This window comes from Peromyscus californicus, unplaced genomic scaffold, assembly GCF_007827085.1.
Source record: "Peromyscus californicus insignis strain IS unplaced genomic scaffold, ASM782708v3 Scaffold_1__1_contigs__length_55948999, whole genome shotgun sequence".
NCBI classification, from domain to species: Eukaryota; Metazoa; Chordata; class Mammalia; order Rodentia; family Cricetidae; genus Peromyscus; species Peromyscus californicus.
In genome coordinates, this window is record NW_026294492.1 from 50,449,429 (window position 1) to 50,465,731 (window position 16,303).

The following is a 16,303-nucleotide window of genomic DNA, read 5'->3' on the forward strand; positions in this document are numbered from 1 at the left end:
TGAATTCAGGCCGGCCTGGGCTACATAGTGAACACCTGTCAAAAAATAAGTGGATGGCCTGCTTCTTTGGTGTCTCAGGGTGTTAGAAGCCTTGAGCTAGCGGCAGCCCTGGCCAGCCTAGTTGAACCTCAGGCCTGCTACCTGCGCCGCTGTGGGAGTCACTTTTACTGAGGGTCAATGGGGATAGAATTCCCTGGTGTGCACAGAGTCCCAGGCTCCATCCCCAGCACCACAAACTGGGTGTGGTGGGGCATGCTTGTTATTGCAGCTGGAGGCAGGAGGATCAGGAGTTCAAGGTCAAGCCTCAGCTTTGTAGAAGGTTCTGGGCCAGCCTGGAATACATGAGACCCTATTCCAAAAAACCAAATAAATGAAATAGACTGCTTGCCATTCCAGACACACAGTGAGCCTTCCCAGATGCTGTGTGGATGGAACCTAGGCTTTCCACGGAACATTGTGGGATGATCCACATTTACCCTGTGCTTAGCAGATGTGGAAACTGAGCCTCAGGCAAGGTGGAGGCGTTTGTCAGGTGCCCCATGTTACCCTCTGCTGGGGCCTAACTGTCTTCCAGAGAAATCCCAGGATCTGTCCCCAGCACCCTAAGAAAACAGCCCCAGCCACATCCCACCTCTTAGAAGTGTGGGTGACTGCCCCAGCCTGTGGCCACTGCCTCCCAAGGGCTGGGTCTGGCTTTGTGTGGTGATGTGCCCTGTTTCAGTCTCCTGCTAAGGGACTGCACAGAGGTAGGGCAGGGCCATGTCCCTTCTGTGTTGTGTCCCCAGTCCAGCTTCCAGGTGACAAAATAATACACCGCATATCCTGTTAGGAATGTGGTCCAGGCCCTGGGTCAGATTGTCCCTGCCCTGGGGACTTTGTGTCATTCCTGGGAGGGCCTGTGCCACCTCCCCACAGGTGTGGTCACACAGTCTTTGGCCAGGGTGGCCACTGGTGACCTGGCACTCATCTGGCCTTCCCCCAACAGGCAGCAAGAACCCCAAGATCGCCCTGAAACTGGCTGAGCTCCAGACGGATGGACAGGGCAAGGTAAGAGCCGAGCACATTCTGGGGAAGCTCCAGAAGGACGGTCAGTCTACTCTCTGTGAAGCATGGTGCCGCCAAGTGGCCTGACCTATATCCTGTGGTGATCACAGACCAGAACACTGTGGGTCAGATTGCCAGGGTGCCAGTCCTCGGTCACTGCATTGAGGTCATCTCCTGTTGGGTGTGGCAGTGTTCTGGGTCCTTCTCTGTCCCCTGCTCCTTGGCATTGCTCACTTAGAGGCGCTGAGTAGGGCCTCACAACCCAGACCACGTGCTAAGCAGCGAGGGCAATATGGCCACTGGTAAGAGGTCTTTAGTGAGTGCATTCACCTGCCTCTGGCAGGCCCGTCCTTCCTTTCACGGTGCCATGCCTTTCCCGTCAGATCCCTCAGGTCACCAAGGGTGCGTGACATTGAAAGTTCCTCAGGCAACCTGGGCCCAAGGCTGTGTGGCACTTGCTGATGGGGACACCAGGCAGGCAGGGCTTGTGTAGCTGCAGATTCCTGGCCGCAGGGATTTGGTCCTTACATTGGCTTGTGTGCACAAACGTCAGAGGACGGCTTGTGAGGGTCAGCTCTCTCCCTCCGCCATGTGGTTTCTAGCGGTCAAGCTCAGGTCGTAGGCTTGGTGACATCACCCCTTCCTGCAGGCCCCCAGCAAGCTTTTGCAAAAACTTTCATAACATCCAGGGAAAGTATAAGACTCTGTGTCTTGGCTATTTACACGTCTTTTCTTTATGCATATTAGACCCTTACTCACCAAGTCCCTTGTACAGTCTTTTTAGAACACTGCAGTAATGCACCAGCATTACCCGTGATATGGGCCACCACCCACTAGGCTGTAGGGTTTGTTGTTGTTTTGTTTTATTTTAATGTGTATAAGTGCAGTTCCCACAGAAGCCAGAAGAGGGTGACAGATCCCCTGGAGTTGGAGTTACAGGTGGACATGAGCTGCCCTGTGGGTGCTGGGAACCCAACTCGGACCTGGAAATGTATAGTAAGGGCTCAGCTGCTGCCTCATCCTCGGCCAGAGCCAGGCCTCTGTCATAAACAGGCTCCTGAACTGGGCAAGGGCTGCAGCTCCTGAACAGGCGTGGGCTGATGATTCTGCCAGGGTGGCCACCCCTGACCCTGCCTCCTTTTCTCCCCATCATCCCCTTGCTCAGCTGGCTCAAGACCCCTCCAAGTCCAGGGATGACCCAGGGCAGAAATAGGTAGTTCCAGAGACATCTGGACGTGCCAGGGAACACAGTGTGCTGCTGTCTTTCCATCTTCCTGTCCATCATCCCGTGTGTGTCCGTTCCCCTCCTTCCCCCACTCCACCCCTGTGGAAGGAGATGTTACCACTGCAGAGAGCCGTGGCTTTGTGGCTTTGACAGCAGAGGTGCTTTGTCAGCAGCCATGGGGGGAGGGGTGTCCCGGGGGGAGGGGTGTCCCAGAAAGGGCGTCAGTAGGGCTGGTTTCCTCCGAGGGCTGGACAGGGTCTGTCCCAGCAACTCAGGTGTGTAAGCATTGGGGCTTGGATGGAAAGGGATGCTGGTAATCGGGAGCCAAAGAATACCGCAGGTCACAGTAAGCGTAGCATCTTACAGGCCTGCTCCAGGGAAAGGTTTCCCTGGTGTAACAGCTCTGCTCCAGCAGGGGAGAGTTTCCCTAGCAAAGTTGTTGGAGTTCTGCTCCGGTGTAACAACTCGGCTGCACTAGGGCATGGTTTCCCCAGCCAAAGTGTTATAGCTTTGCTCCTCTCCACTCTGCCCAGGCTCTGTCTCTGCTCCTGCGAAAGAAGGACTCACCCAAACCTCATTCAAGAGAGTTATTGGGAGGGAAGAATCCAGGAGAGTGGCTGCCTCTGCCAGGGTGGGGAAAGGGCAGCAGCAAACTGAACAGGCACAGAACAACTTATATAGGACTTCTTAGGGGCGGAGTTTTTCCAGGGAGAAGATTTCCAGGGTGGGAATTGGCCAGAATTAAGTCCTTGAGCTCAGATTGGCTAAATCTTGTGCTCAGGGATTGTTTTTTTTTGTTTGTTTGTTTTTTTGTTTTTTGTTTTTTTTTTTTTGGTTTTTCGAGACAGGGTTTCTATGTGTAGCTTTGTGCCTTTCCTGGGACTCACTTGGTAGCCCAGGCTGGCCTCGAACTCACAGAGATCCGCCTGGCTCTGCCTGCCGAGTGCTGGGATTAAAGGCATGCGCCACCACCGCCCGGCAGGGATTGTTTTTTTTTTGCTCAGGGATTGGTTGGTTTTCTGCTTAGATGGTCAGGCAGATTTGGCTCTGATTTCAGAGCCAAAGTGTGTTTCTTTCATTGGCTCTTTTTAGCCTTTTGGCTCTAATTTTAGGGCCAGGGTGTATTTCTTTCGCTGCCTCTGATTCTAGGGCACTGGTTTCAGGGTCAGGGTGTATTTCATTGGTGCTGGGTTCAGGGACAAAGTGTTTCTTTCACTGGCTCTGGTTTCAGGGCCACGGTGGGATTCTTTGTTTGGTTCCCTTTACCCTACAAGGTGATCACATGTCCCGAGTCTCCAGTGGACATCATGCTAGTGTGTATGTGTGTGTATGTGTCTGTCTGTCTGTCTCCCTGCATCTCTTCCTTGTATGATATAACATGTTGGATTAGGGTCCCACCCATTGTGACTTCCACCTCACCTAAATACCTTAGAGGGCTATGTGCATGGCTGCCTTCCTTTCTTTTCTTTTTCTTTCTTTTTTTTTTAAAGATTTATTTATTATGTATACAGTGTTCTGTCTGCATGTATACCTGCTGACTAGAAGAGGGCGCCAGATCTCATTACAGATGGTTATGAGCCACCATGTGGTTTCTAGAAATTGAACTCAGGACCTTTGGAAGAGCAGCCAGTGCTCTAACCGCTGAGCCATCTCTCCAGCCCCCTTCTTTCCTTTCTTAAGATTTATTTATTTGCCGGATGGTGGTGGCATACGCCTTTAATCCCAGCACTCAAGAGACAGAGCCAGGCGGAGCTCTGTGAGTTTGAGGCCAGTCTGGTCTATAGAGCGAGATCCAGGACAGGCACCAAAACTACACAGAGAAAAAAAATTTTATTTTTATTTTTTTGAGATAAAGTCTCTCTTTATCATCCTGGCTATCCTAGAACTCCCTCTGTAGACCAGGCTGGCCTTGAACTCACAGAGATCCACCTGCCTCTGCCTCCCAAGTGCTAGGATTAAACACCATGTCCTGCTATTTATTTATTTTTGGTGTATGAGTGTTTGTCTGCCTTTATGTATGTGCACTGTGTGCGTGCAGTGCTCATTGAGGCCAGAAGAGGGTGCTGGAGCTCCTGAAACGAGTTCTAGCCTGTTGGATACCATGTGGGTGTTGAGTGTTGAACCATCAGGACACTGGAGATCAGGGAGGCTGTGGCATTGTGCGTGATGTGGCCCTGTCTCCCCAGATTGTGTCCAGCTGCGAGAAGGAACTGGTACAGCCATTCAGCTCCCTCTTCCCCAAGGTGGAGTACATCGCGCGGGCTGGCTGGACACGGGATGGCAGATAGTGAGTGTCCTGGGGATGGGCAGGTACCCGGGACCACTTGGGGGCCCACCAGGGTGGAGCTCGGTGCCCTGCACCCATGCCTTTTCCCTTAGGGTCCCTCCCAGCCTCAGTCAGCAGATCTGCAAAGCTGGGAACTTGGACATCAGGTCATTTTGACCAAAGTCCTAAGAGTGGGGCAGTCCCAGGTGGCCCAGAGTAGAAGGAACACCAGGACCCAGACAGGACACAGGAATGCCTCCAGGTCTCTCGGAGTCCTGTGCTTTTTCCATAGTTGGGACAGAATGCAGAAACAGACAGTCTTGCTCACCACTTCCTCCCTCCTCATCTTCCTTTCCTCTTCCTGTGCAGCCCGGGCTGACCTAGAACTTTGAAGCCCAGGATAAGCCTAAACTCCTAATGCTCCCACCTCTACCTCCTACTGCTGTGATGACAGGTGTATGGCCATGCCTGGCAAAACCATTTCAAAATAAAAAACTTGAAAAGGCCTGGGGTTGCAGAGCGGTCTAGCATGCACAAGGCCCCAGGTTCGTGCCCAGCACGAGACTAGAACATTGTCCATTTAGTTAATGTTGGTCATGATGGTCCACAGCTGCCATTCCACCTCTCCGACAGTGGAGGCAGGAGGATCAAGTGCTCAAGGTCACCAGGCAGTGGCGCACGCCTTTAGTCCCAGCACTCGGGAGGCAGAGGCAGGCAGATCTTTGTGAGTTCGAGGCCAGCCTATGAAGTGAGTTCCATGACAGGCACCAAAACTACACAGAGAAACCTTGTCTCAAAAAGCAAACAAACAAAGAGTTCAAGGTCATCCTCAGCTACACAAGACCCTAGCTTCAAAAAAAGGGGGGGGGTCATTTGACCCCCCCCCCAAAAAAAAAGCCACCTGTCCAATTTGAGAATACTGTCCCAGGATTGTGTGGATTGTGTGACTGGAGCCTTACCTGATCTGTATGGAGATGGTGCACCAGTTAGAGCTCCTCCACACCCTGACTCCAGCAAGGTTAGCCAGGGAATGGCCCTGCGTGGCCCTGTGCCCTGCTGTCCGCTGCCAGCCACTGAGCCCTCCTGCTGCCTCCCTCTCGTCCTTCCAGTGCCTGGGCCATGTTCCTGGACCGTCCCCAGCAGCGGCTCCAGCTTGTCCTCCTGCCACCAGCCCTTTTCATCCCGTCCCCCGAGAACGAGGCCCAGCGGCAGGCAGCTGCCAGAGCCGTCCCCAAGAACGTGCAACCCTTCGTCATTTACGAAGAAGTCACCAATGTCTGGATCAACGTGAGCAGGAGCCCAGGGTGCCCACCGTTCCCACACCCTGGTCCCCAGTGGGACACTGGGCTGGCCTCAGGGGTCTGTCCAGCCTCAGAATTCTCTGACCCAACTGTCTCTCCTGCAGGTCCATGACATCTTCCACCCGTTCCCGCAGGCCGAGGGCCAGCAGGATTTCTGCTTCATCCGTGCCAACGAGTGTAAGACTGGCTTCTGCCACTTGTACAAGGTCACCGTGGACCTTAAAACCAGTGACTACGACTGGACGGAACCCCTCAGCCCCACAGAAGGTGAGCAGAGCATCAGTCACACGGGGGGCGGGGTAGGGAAGAGCGGCCACCTCCCGGCCTGCCCTGGTTCCGTTGGCAGCAGTCAGCTGGGTGTCTGTTGATGGACCAGGTGGGGTTTCCTAACTGCCCGTGCACGGGGCTTTGATGCCCCCAGGGCGTTAGAGTTTGGCCACTGCTGTGTGCCAGCTGCGTCTGTTTGACTGGTCATTTTCCTGGTGTATGGCCACACCTGCTGGTTTCTAGTTTGCCTGTTGCCCATGTTTGTGTCCCAGCCTCAGCCATATGCCTCTGAGTCTCAGACTCTCTGCGCCTTGACCAGAGTGGCTCCAGGGGCCATGGTGAACAGTGGTGCACACCAGGGACCCCAGACTCCCTGGGCTGAGGCTGGAGGGGCAAGGCCTGTCTGAGCAGTCAAGCCAAGTGTGTTCTCCCGAAAGACTCTGGTGGGACAGGCGGTAATGCGAGAGTGATGATAGATGGCGTCTCTGGCCTTGGGGCACGCAGAGAAGGTAAATGTGGCAGAGAAGGAGGAGAATGAGGAACACTGTCCTAAATGTGAGTCCGTGTCTCGGGTGACATGCCGCTGTGGAGATCTGACAGGGACTAGGAAGGCATGTGGTGTGCCCTCAGTGAAGGCCTGAGGCAGAGAATGCAGCTGTGCAGAAGCCTGGGGCAGGGGATGCAGCCGTGCAGAAAGGCTGTGTGCAGGACAGAGCATGTGGTTGGTGTTGGAGGAGCCTGGAGGAGGTGCAGGAGGGTGGAGAAGCGGAGGCGGCGTGGGGCACCAGTGGGCTGCTGAGAGGATTAGCACTGGACTGTGACCCTGAAGGAAGCAGGAAGTGGTTGCTTCTAACATCACTGTGAAGTGACTAGGTTTCTTCTGTAGGGCCCAGGACAAGGGCTGAGGAGAGTGAATAGGATCAGGTCACAGTCGAAGCCAGAGCGGTCCCAGTGGTTTTGAAATGTGGTCCTTGGTGATGCTCTCTCCCAGTGGGACAGGCACATGTGGGTGCCGAGCATGACTTGGGGTCCAGTCAGGGCCATCAGGAGAGGGGAACTCGCAGTGTGTTTTGGAGCCAGTGACTTGAGGTGCCGGGTCTGAATAGACTGTGCTTCAAAAAGAAACTCACGGCCCCTGGGGTGATGGCAGGTGGACCCCAAGGGCTGAGGTTACAGCCTGTGCAGTGAAGCTGTGTCTTCTACCTCAGGGCCTTTGCACAGGCCGTGGCCTCAGCTCAGGGCCCAGGTCCAGCCACCACAGGCTACATTCAGGGAGCATCCCCACATCTGCCTGCTCCATGCCAGCAGCTCCCCCAGTTGTTACAGCTGCACATGCCCCCAGATGTCTTTCAAGCCTCCCTGAAGATGGATCATCTTCAGTGAGCACCATGGTTCAGAGGTGGTACCCACAGCGGGCTGTGGCAGCCATGGACTCAAAGGACGGAGAGGGAATGAGGCAGCGTCTCTGAGGGCCAGGGGCCACAGGAGTCCAGGCCTCATGTCCCGGCTTCTGTGGGACTGAGTGACTCAAGGCTCAGGTTGGTGTTGACTGGGCTTCTGTCTGTCCCTACTGGCGGTGACCTCAGTGTCACGGGAATGTCACCGACTCTGATCTGCACCCTGCTGGGGTACCACCCTGCACTCAGGGAGCTTTTGGCTGGAAAATTCCTCCAGCTCATGGTTGCCCAGCCCCACAGGCTTACTTGGGGCCCAGCATGCACCACCTGGCATGACATCATGGCAGCTGAGTGTCTGAGCAGGAGGGAGATACGGAAGGGCTAGCCTGGGCTGGGGCTGAGTTGACAGTGTCCATCAGACACACAGGAAGGCATGGGCTCCCATGTGTGGTAGAATGTGGAGGCAGGAGGGTTAGAACTTCAAGGTCATCCTCGGCTACTTAGTAAGCTTGAAGTCAGCCTGGGCTACATGAGACCCTGTCTAAAGTGGGGGGTGGGGGTGGAGAGGTGGCTCAGTGGTTAAAGCCCCGCTGTTCTTGCATAGGACCCCGGTTCAGTTTCCAGCACCCACATGGCTCAGAACTGTCTAACTGCAGTTCCCTGGGTCCTGTGCACTCTGCTGGTCTCCGCAGGCACCACACACACACACACACACACACACACGCGCGCGCACCACACACACACGCACCACACACACACACACGCACACACACACACATGCACACGCACGCACGCACATACCAGACACACACACACACACATCACACACACACCACACACACACCACACACACCACACACACACACACACCACACACACACACACCACACACACACGCACACGCAACACACACGCACACACGCACACACACACACACACACACACACACACACACGCACAGACCAGACACACACATCACACACACACCACACACACGCACCACACACACACACACACGCACCACACACACACACACACACACACACACACACACACAGACCAGACATACATACATACACACACACACACCACACACACGCACCACACACACACACACACACACACACACACACAGTGTGCACAGGAATACACCTGCACACCCGGGGTAAAAGTTGAACAGGTGAGCATGAAGAAGGGCTGTGAAGGACAAGGAGGTTGGCATGGGACGAGGTGATTTTGGAAGGACACACCAGGAGGTAGGATGTATCTAGGTGATGTGGCTGTGGTGACAGCAGATAAGTGGGTCACTGGGACCCTCTGGTGCCGAGATGCAGATGCACAGCCTCAAATGTGAGGTTCGGGCAGGGGTGGGGCACAGATCGTGGCCCTGTGTATGGGTGGGGCATGTGAGGGCTAGCCTGGGCAATGGTAGATCTCCTGGCAGCCTTAGACTAGGAAAATAGAACAGGACAGCCAGCTGTCTCCCTGACGCTGTCCCAGTCCATGTCAGATGTACCCTAGCAAAAGCCTGATCTCTGGTAGGGTTTGGAAGCGGCCGCAGGCCCGGTACTCAGCAGGCCTCAGGGTAACAGAACCTGGTTCTGTTTGTTGGTGGTGGATTTGCTCTTGAGACGGGGGTCTCACTCTGTAGCCCATACTGGCGCAGAACTCACAGAGATCGTCCTGCCTCTGCCTCCGGAGTGCTGGGACTAAAGGTGTGCGTTGCCATGCCTGGTTGCCCAATGGAAGACTGGTTCTGATTCTGGTGACCCAGCATGATCTAGGAGGTTATGGCCACTTACCATGTGCCACACCTGCTGTAAGTTAGGGAGACTCCTTCCTGGCTGTTTCCCGGAAGCACTAGCTGGCCCCGCTGGCTGCCCCTTAGGCTGGGCACTGGCTGTGACTGTCCTTCCCTTGGCTTCAGAGCTGCTGGTCCTGTCCCGCCTCCCTCACCTCTGCTCTCCTTCCTGCAGATGAGTTTAAGTGCCCCATCAAGGAGGAGGTTGCGCTGACCAGTGGCGAGTGGGAGGTCTTGTCAAGGCATGGCTCCAAGGTACTGGTCTTCCGCCCTTCTGTGGCTGGCTCCGCCCTCCCCCCACCAGGGGCCTCAGGACACCAATACTCTCAGCATGGAGGTCCATGTGGGGGAGGCCTGGCCCATCCCCGTGCTGCCCTGGAGCCCTGCAGCTCCCTCCCTCTCCCCAGGACAGCAGTTCTGTGACTGAGTGCTGAGGGCCAGCCAGCCTCTACCCACTCCTTTCCGGGAGCTCCCAAGTATGGTGGCCGAAGTGTCCAGATAAGCCACCCAGGGTACCCTGAGCAAAGAGCCAGATTTCAATTTTTTAAATTTGCTTTGTGTTTTCTAATTTTTATTCATTTTTTGTTAACTTTGCAATGCAAGGCATAGCACCAGGGTCCTCTGAGTGTTAGGCAAGTTCCCACTGGGCTCTGCGCCAGCCACACACACTCGGAGACGCTCTGAGGGCCCCTCCTGGTGGGACCACGTTCCCACCTGTGTTGCTACAGACAGGACTTCTCCATGTGGCTTTGAACCTTTTACTCTGGAGTTAAGGAAAGCATGAGGCTGAAACATTTTCAGAGTCCCAGCAGAGTGTTGTCTGTGGGGCTGTCATCCCAACACTCAGGAGCCAAGGAGAGGGAAACCTTCAGATTTAGGCTAGCCTGGGCTACACGGCAAGCCTCAACCTCAAAATCAAGCAAACAAACAGACATCCTTTTATTTTTTGAGAAAAGGCTGGCCTTGAACTCACTATGTAGTAGAGGGTGACCTCGAACTCCTGATCCTCCCGTGTTGGGTGACAGGCATGCTGTACTGTGCCCAGGCATGCTGTACTGTGGTGTTGCGGATGGAGCCAGGGCCTTGTGCCTGCTGGGGGAGCTCTCAGCCCCACAGCACTGTGTCACTTATGCTCTGCCCTCAGTCTATCGGGTTGCAGGGCTGCTGTTGTCCAGGGTGGGGAGGGGGCAGCGGGCGAGGGGGTGGTCCCTGATTGCCGTCCCTGGGACAAGGGGCTAGGGCAGAAAGTGTAGCCAGGCATGGCTGGTCACAGAAGCCCCCATTGCCCGCAGATCTGGGTCAACGAGCAGACAAAGCTGGTGTACTTCCAAGGCACAAAGGACACGCCCCTGGAACACCACCTTTACGTGGTCAGCTACGAGTCGGCTGGCGAGATCGTGAGGCTCACCACACCCGGCTTCTCCCACAGCTGCTCCATGAGTCAGGTGGGCATGACACTCCCCTGCCCACCCCTGCCTCCCTGGGCCTGGGAGGTTGACCCCTGTCCATCGAGGATGAGGCCTGGGTCCCTGGCCCGGGACTGGTCCTCACTGGGCTGCTTCCTCATCCTCAGAGTGGTGGTGATGGCCGGTGGGTGGGTGGGTGGGTGGGGTTGTGCGCGTCTGCTCTGTGCACTGAGTGCCATCCTGCTGCCAGCAGAACTTCGACATGTTTGTGAGTCACTACAGCAGCGTGAGCACACCGCCCTGCGTGCACGTGTACAAGCTGAGCGGCCCTGACGATGACCCGCTGCACAAGCAGCCACGCTTCTGGGCCAGCATGATGGAGGCAGCCAGTGAGTAGTGCACCTCAGGGAACTGGCCCAGCAGCCGGGGGAAGCAGAGGTAGACAGCCGAGGCTCCCAGTGACAGGTGCACAGAGAAGAGTTCACACTCTCACAACAAGCGAGGTTCCCCGTGTCTCTGGCATGGCTGCAGATGCAGGTGCAGGTGCCTGGCAGCCACCCTAGCACCCTGGGGTAACCTCTGTGACAGTACCTCGGAAAGCAGATGTTTGGAAGCTGTAGTTTTGGCAGGGAGCTCAGGGTCACTCACCAGAGGCCTCAGAAAGAGATAATGTTCCGAGAAACTGCCTCAAAGCTCGAGGTCCACCATGACTCTGCTTGAGTAACTTTGAGTTCCAGTTTCTGCACACGAGGGGCATGCCTTGGAAAAACCTCGAATAGTGGCTGGGGCTCAAGAGCAGAGTGCTAGCATGCCTGAAACCCCAGTTCCATCCCCAGAAACCAAGTTTGGTAGGGCACACTGTCATCCCAGCACTCAGGAGGCAGAGGCAGGACTATAAGTCTGGGTCCAAGCCAGCCTGGGCTACATAAAGAGATGGTGTCTCAGGAAAGCAAGGCCTTGGCCTCACCACAGCAGGTGACCAGTGTGGCTGTGTGCCCGTCCTTGGGAAACAGGAAACCCAAGGGCAGCCATGGTCAGGGTGACTGCGTCCCTCTGAGGCCAGCTCAGGCTTCTGCCATACTCTTCCCACAGTGACCACGCAGATGGAGGGACCCTATGGGGATGGGCAAGTTTCCGGCCGTGCCAGGGGCTTTGATGTCCCCCATGGCACCCCCCACACAGCTCCCCCAAAATCGTCTTCCAGCAGAAGCAGTGGGGGTGGGTGAGGTCCACAGGCCTGGCTTGGGGTGGGCACAGCCCTGCTGGCCGCTCTCAATGCCCTTGTCACCGCAGACTGCCCCCCGGACTACGTGCCTCCCGAGATCTTCCACTTCCACACCCGTGCCGACGTGCAGCTGTACGGCATGATCTACAAGCCGCACACCCTACAGCCAGGGAAGAAGCACCCCACTGTGCTCTTCGTCTATGGGGGCCCTCAGGTGGGTGCACCCCGGCCCAGACCCGTCCCCCGCCACCCCTGCGGCTCTCACCACCCGCCTGCCTCACCTGCAGGTGCAGCTGGTGAACAACTCCTTCAAGGGCATCAAGTACCTGCGGCTGAACACGCTGGCATCCCTGGGCTATGCCGTGGTGGTGATTGATGGCCGGGGCTCCTGTCAACGGGGCCTGCGATTTGAGGGGGCCCTGAAAAACCAGATGGTGAGTCCTGGTCCTGCAGTGTGGCCTTCGGGAACAAGTGGGTCCTGGAAACCCAGGTGCCCTCCACTCCTCCCAGGCCTGAGCATGCGGCTGGCGATTGGAGAGTGGCCGAGACACAGCCTGATGCTGTGAGGGCGCCTCAGTCCACAGGAACCCAAGGGTGGGTCTGATGGGCATGGCAGAGGAAGGGAACCAATAGGGTGGTGGGGACACTGGTGTTGAGGGCGGTGATGGTGGGGATGGGGGTGGTGGGGATGGGGGTGGTGGGGATGGGGGTGGTGGGGATGCTGATGGTGGTGGGGATGCTGATGGTGGTGGGGATGCTGATGGTGGTGGTGATGCTGATAGTGGTGGTGATGCTGATGGTGGTGGGGATGACGATGGTGGTTATGGTGATGGTGGGGATGATGGGGTTGATGGTGGGGATGGTAGTGATGGAGATGGTGGTGATGATGGAGGATGATGATGGTAGTGACGGGGGCGATGGGGGTGATGGTGGTGGTGCCATCAGGAGCAGCTTCAGCAGTCTGGGCAGACACTTCTAGAGTACTACTTTGAGTCTAAGAGGAGCAGCTTCTCACTCTCCCTAGCGACAGGGTGATGGGGTGTGGGGTCCTGGTCGCCACCCAGTGGAAGTCACAGAGCGCTGGGTTTCCACAGGGCCAGGTGGAGATTGAGGACCAGGTGGAAGGCTTGCAGTACGTGGCCGAGAAGTATGGCTTCATCGACCTCAGCCGCGTCGCCATCCACGGCTGGTCCTACGGTGGCTTCCTCTCGCTCATGGGGCTCATCCACAAGCCACAGGTGTTCAAGGTGGGTCTCACTCCTGGCTAGCTGCCTGCAGCCCGATGCCCACCTGCCCTTGACCCATCCTGACCCCGGAGCCCCAACCTGGAGCAAGCACCTTGGCAGGGGCCCTGCCACCTGGCTATCTCTCCCCGCAGCCGCCCCACGAGGCCGAGTCCCCCTCCTCATTGCCCGCCACCACCGACCCCAGGATGGCATCCGCCAGCAGCTCTATGTGGGAGGCCAAGCCCGGGACCCCCGCCTCGGAGGGGCAGAGGTGGGGCATGCTGTGAGGAGCAGCAGGGGGGCGCAGGCCCCGGGACTGGCAGGGCACTGCGGGGCGGCGGCCATGAGGAGGCGGAGGAGGCAGGAAGGTGGGACGGGCCCTCCCTCCATACCCTGCGTGTCCCAGAGCAGCTCAAGGCCCACGGGGACACGTCTGAGGGCCCCCTGCCAGCCACCACCCTCGTGCATGAGCTGCCTGGCCCTTCGCTGAGGCTCACAGTCCCGGTCAAGGCCAGGCCCCAGATCCCGACGCCTTTCTCCTCTCTCTCCCTGCCCGATCCGTTCCCTGTGTCTTCCAGGTAGCCATTGCGGGTGCTCCCGTCACCGTGTGGATGGCCTACGACACAGGGTACACAGAACGGTACATGGATGTCCCTGAAAACAACCAGCGAGGCTATGAGGCAGGGTCTGTGGCCCTGCACGTGGAGAAGCTGCCCAACGAGTAAGCCGCCCGCCCACGCACCGCCCGCCACCCACCTGCTCCCCACCGCCCGCCGCCCACGCACCGCCCGCCACCCACCTGCTCCCCACTGCCCGCCGCCCACGCACCGCCCGCCACCCACCTGCTCCCCACTGCCCGCCGCCCACCTGCTCCCCACTGCCCGCCACCCACCTGCCCACGCACCGCCCGCCACCCACCTGCTCCCCACTGCCCGCCGCCCACCCGCCCACGCACCGCCCGCCACCCACCTGCCCACGCACCGCCCGCCACCCACCTGCTCCCCACTGCCCGCCGCCCACCTGCTCCCCACTGCCCGCCACCCACCTGCTCCCCACTGCCCGCCACCCACCTACCCACGCACCGCCCGCCACCCACCTGCTCCCCACTGCCCGCCGCCCACCCGCCCACGCACCGCCCGCCACCCACCTGCCCACGCACCGCCCGCCACCCACCTGCTCCCCACTGCCCGCCGCCCACCGCCCACGCACCGCCCGCCACCCACCTGCCCACGCACCGCCCGCCACCCACCTGCTCCCCACTGCCCGCCACCCACCGCCCACGCACAGCCTGCCACCCACCTGCTCCCCGCACCGCCCGCCACCCACCTGCCCCCGGCACCGCCCGCCACCCACCTGCCCACGCACCGCCCGCCACCCACCTGCCCCCCGCACCGCCCGCCACCCACCTGCTCCCCGCACCATTTGCCACCCACCTGCCCACGCACCACCCGCCACCCACCTGCTGCCCGCACCGTTTGCCACCCACCTGCCCATGCACCGCCCGCCACCCACCTGCTCCCGCACCGCCCGCCACCCACCCGCCCACACACTGCCCGCCACCCACCTGCCCACGCACCATCTGCCACCCAGCACCCACCCTTCCCTGCATGGGTCTCCTGGTGCCTCCCGCCAGCTGTCCTGCCTCCTGGAGTGTCGGACACCGACCTGGAGGTGCAGGACCGTGGGGATCAGGGCACCCCGCCTCCCTGAAGCTCTTGCCCACACAATTCAAGTAGCCCTGTGAGCTCGTGTCCAGCCTTGTACAGCCCATCTGGACCTGAACTCCTCATGTCGCACGGGCATGGACAATGTCCACACACGGTCACTTGCCAGGTGACAGTGTCAGAGGGTCAGGTGCTGGTCCCAGTGCAATGTGGCGAGGTGTCTCCGCCTCCTGGAATCCCCACCATTGCCTGCACCCCCTACAAGGCTCCTGCAGTCCTGCTCACTGCACTGAGCTATGGAAGCAGAGCGGAGGCTGCCAGGGCCCAGACATCACTGTTGCTGGGATGGCCCTTTCTCTGAAGGATGGAATGTTCTAGAACTAGAGATCTAATGGGTATACAACATCATAAAGCCACAAAGACACCAAATGCCGCTCTGTCATTCGCGGGAACTATTAGCGCTGCGCAAATTTGGTGTATAAAGTTGAAATAAAATAGCTGGACCTGGGCCCCGTGGTAGAGCATGTGGCCAGCATGCAGGAGGTCCTGGGCCCCGTGGTAGAGCATGTGGCCAGCATGCAGGAGGCCCTGGGCCCCGTGGTAGAGCATGTGGCCAGCATGCAGGAGGCCCTGGGCCCCGTGGTAGGGCATGTGGCCAGCATGCAGGAGGCCCTGGGCCCCGTGGTAGGGCATGTGGCCAGCATGCAGGAGGCCCTGGGCCCCGTGGTAGGGCATGTGGCCAGCATGCAGGAGGCCCTGGGCCCCAGCCCAGCAGTGCAGATCCCAGGCGTAGCAGCACATGCCTGTCATCCCAGCACTCAAGGAGGTCATCCTTAGCTACATGGTCAGTTCAGGGCCAGCCTGGGCTACATGAGACCCGGTCTCTAAAATAAATAAATCTGTTATAAAAGAGAAAACTCACCTTCTGGTCACTCCTACCACTTTTGATATTCTGAGAGCCACAGGTGTCTGCTGGCCAGTGTATAATGTCAGTGGCGGTCATAGTGAGAATCGCTTCCAGAACATTCCATCATGCCAGAATGCCTGGGAATGGGGCTACTTTAGACAGCCCTTTCCCTCCACGTCTGCCTTGCCTGCTGCACTGGGGCTGGGGAGAGACTCTGAGCCCATGGGTACCACCCCCGGCCCCCCCCAGAGAGGCCTTACCCCCTCCCCTGTCTCCTCCAGGCCTAACCGCCTGCTCATCCTCCATGGCTTCCTGGACGAGAATGTCCACTTTTTCCACACAAACTTCCTCGTGTCCCAGCTGATCCGGGCAGGGAAGCCATACCAGCTCCAGGTGAGTATTTGGGGTGAAGTCCCAGGCTCCACCCTCCACTCCCGTCTACTTCAGGGTCCTGTGTTCAGTCACATCTTTATTGGCCAGCCTGAGCCAACAACCGCCACATCCCAGGTCCTCAGTGATTATACCAGAGACCCCTGCTTTGAAGAATCCGCTTGGCTAGAGGCATGGGGGGAGA

The 16,303-nt window shown here is 58.1% G+C and overlaps 1 protein-coding gene across 4 annotated transcripts in view; it reads left to right on the forward strand.

Annotated features, from left to right (window-relative positions):
• The window catches only part of Dpp9 (dipeptidyl peptidase 9), a 34,056-nt gene that overhangs the window by 16,594 nt on the left and 1,159 nt on the right, over positions 1-16,303 (forward strand). For 3 of the 4 annotated variants that reach the window (XM_052746885.1, XM_052746882.1, XM_052746886.1), the window contains 12 exons: positions 986-1,047; positions 4,456-4,556; positions 5,645-5,822; positions 5,941-6,103; positions 9,477-9,556; positions 10,594-10,746; positions 10,961-11,096; positions 12,001-12,146; positions 12,220-12,366; positions 13,027-13,179; positions 13,737-13,879; positions 16,011-16,122. In XM_052746885.1, the coding sequence (XP_052602845.1) occupies positions 986-1,047; positions 4,456-4,556; positions 5,645-5,822; positions 5,941-6,103; positions 9,477-9,556; positions 10,594-10,746; positions 10,961-11,096; positions 12,001-12,146; positions 12,220-12,366; positions 13,027-13,179; positions 13,737-13,879; positions 16,011-16,122 (1,574 nt within the window). Of the gene's footprint in view, positions 1-985; positions 1,048-4,455; positions 4,557-5,644; positions 5,823-5,940; positions 6,104-9,476; positions 9,557-10,593; positions 10,747-10,960; positions 11,097-12,000; positions 12,147-12,219; positions 12,367-13,026; positions 13,180-13,310; positions 13,430-13,736; positions 13,880-16,010; positions 16,123-16,303 lie in introns of those variants that run through there. The other variant, XM_052746883.1, reaches the window with a different exon arrangement.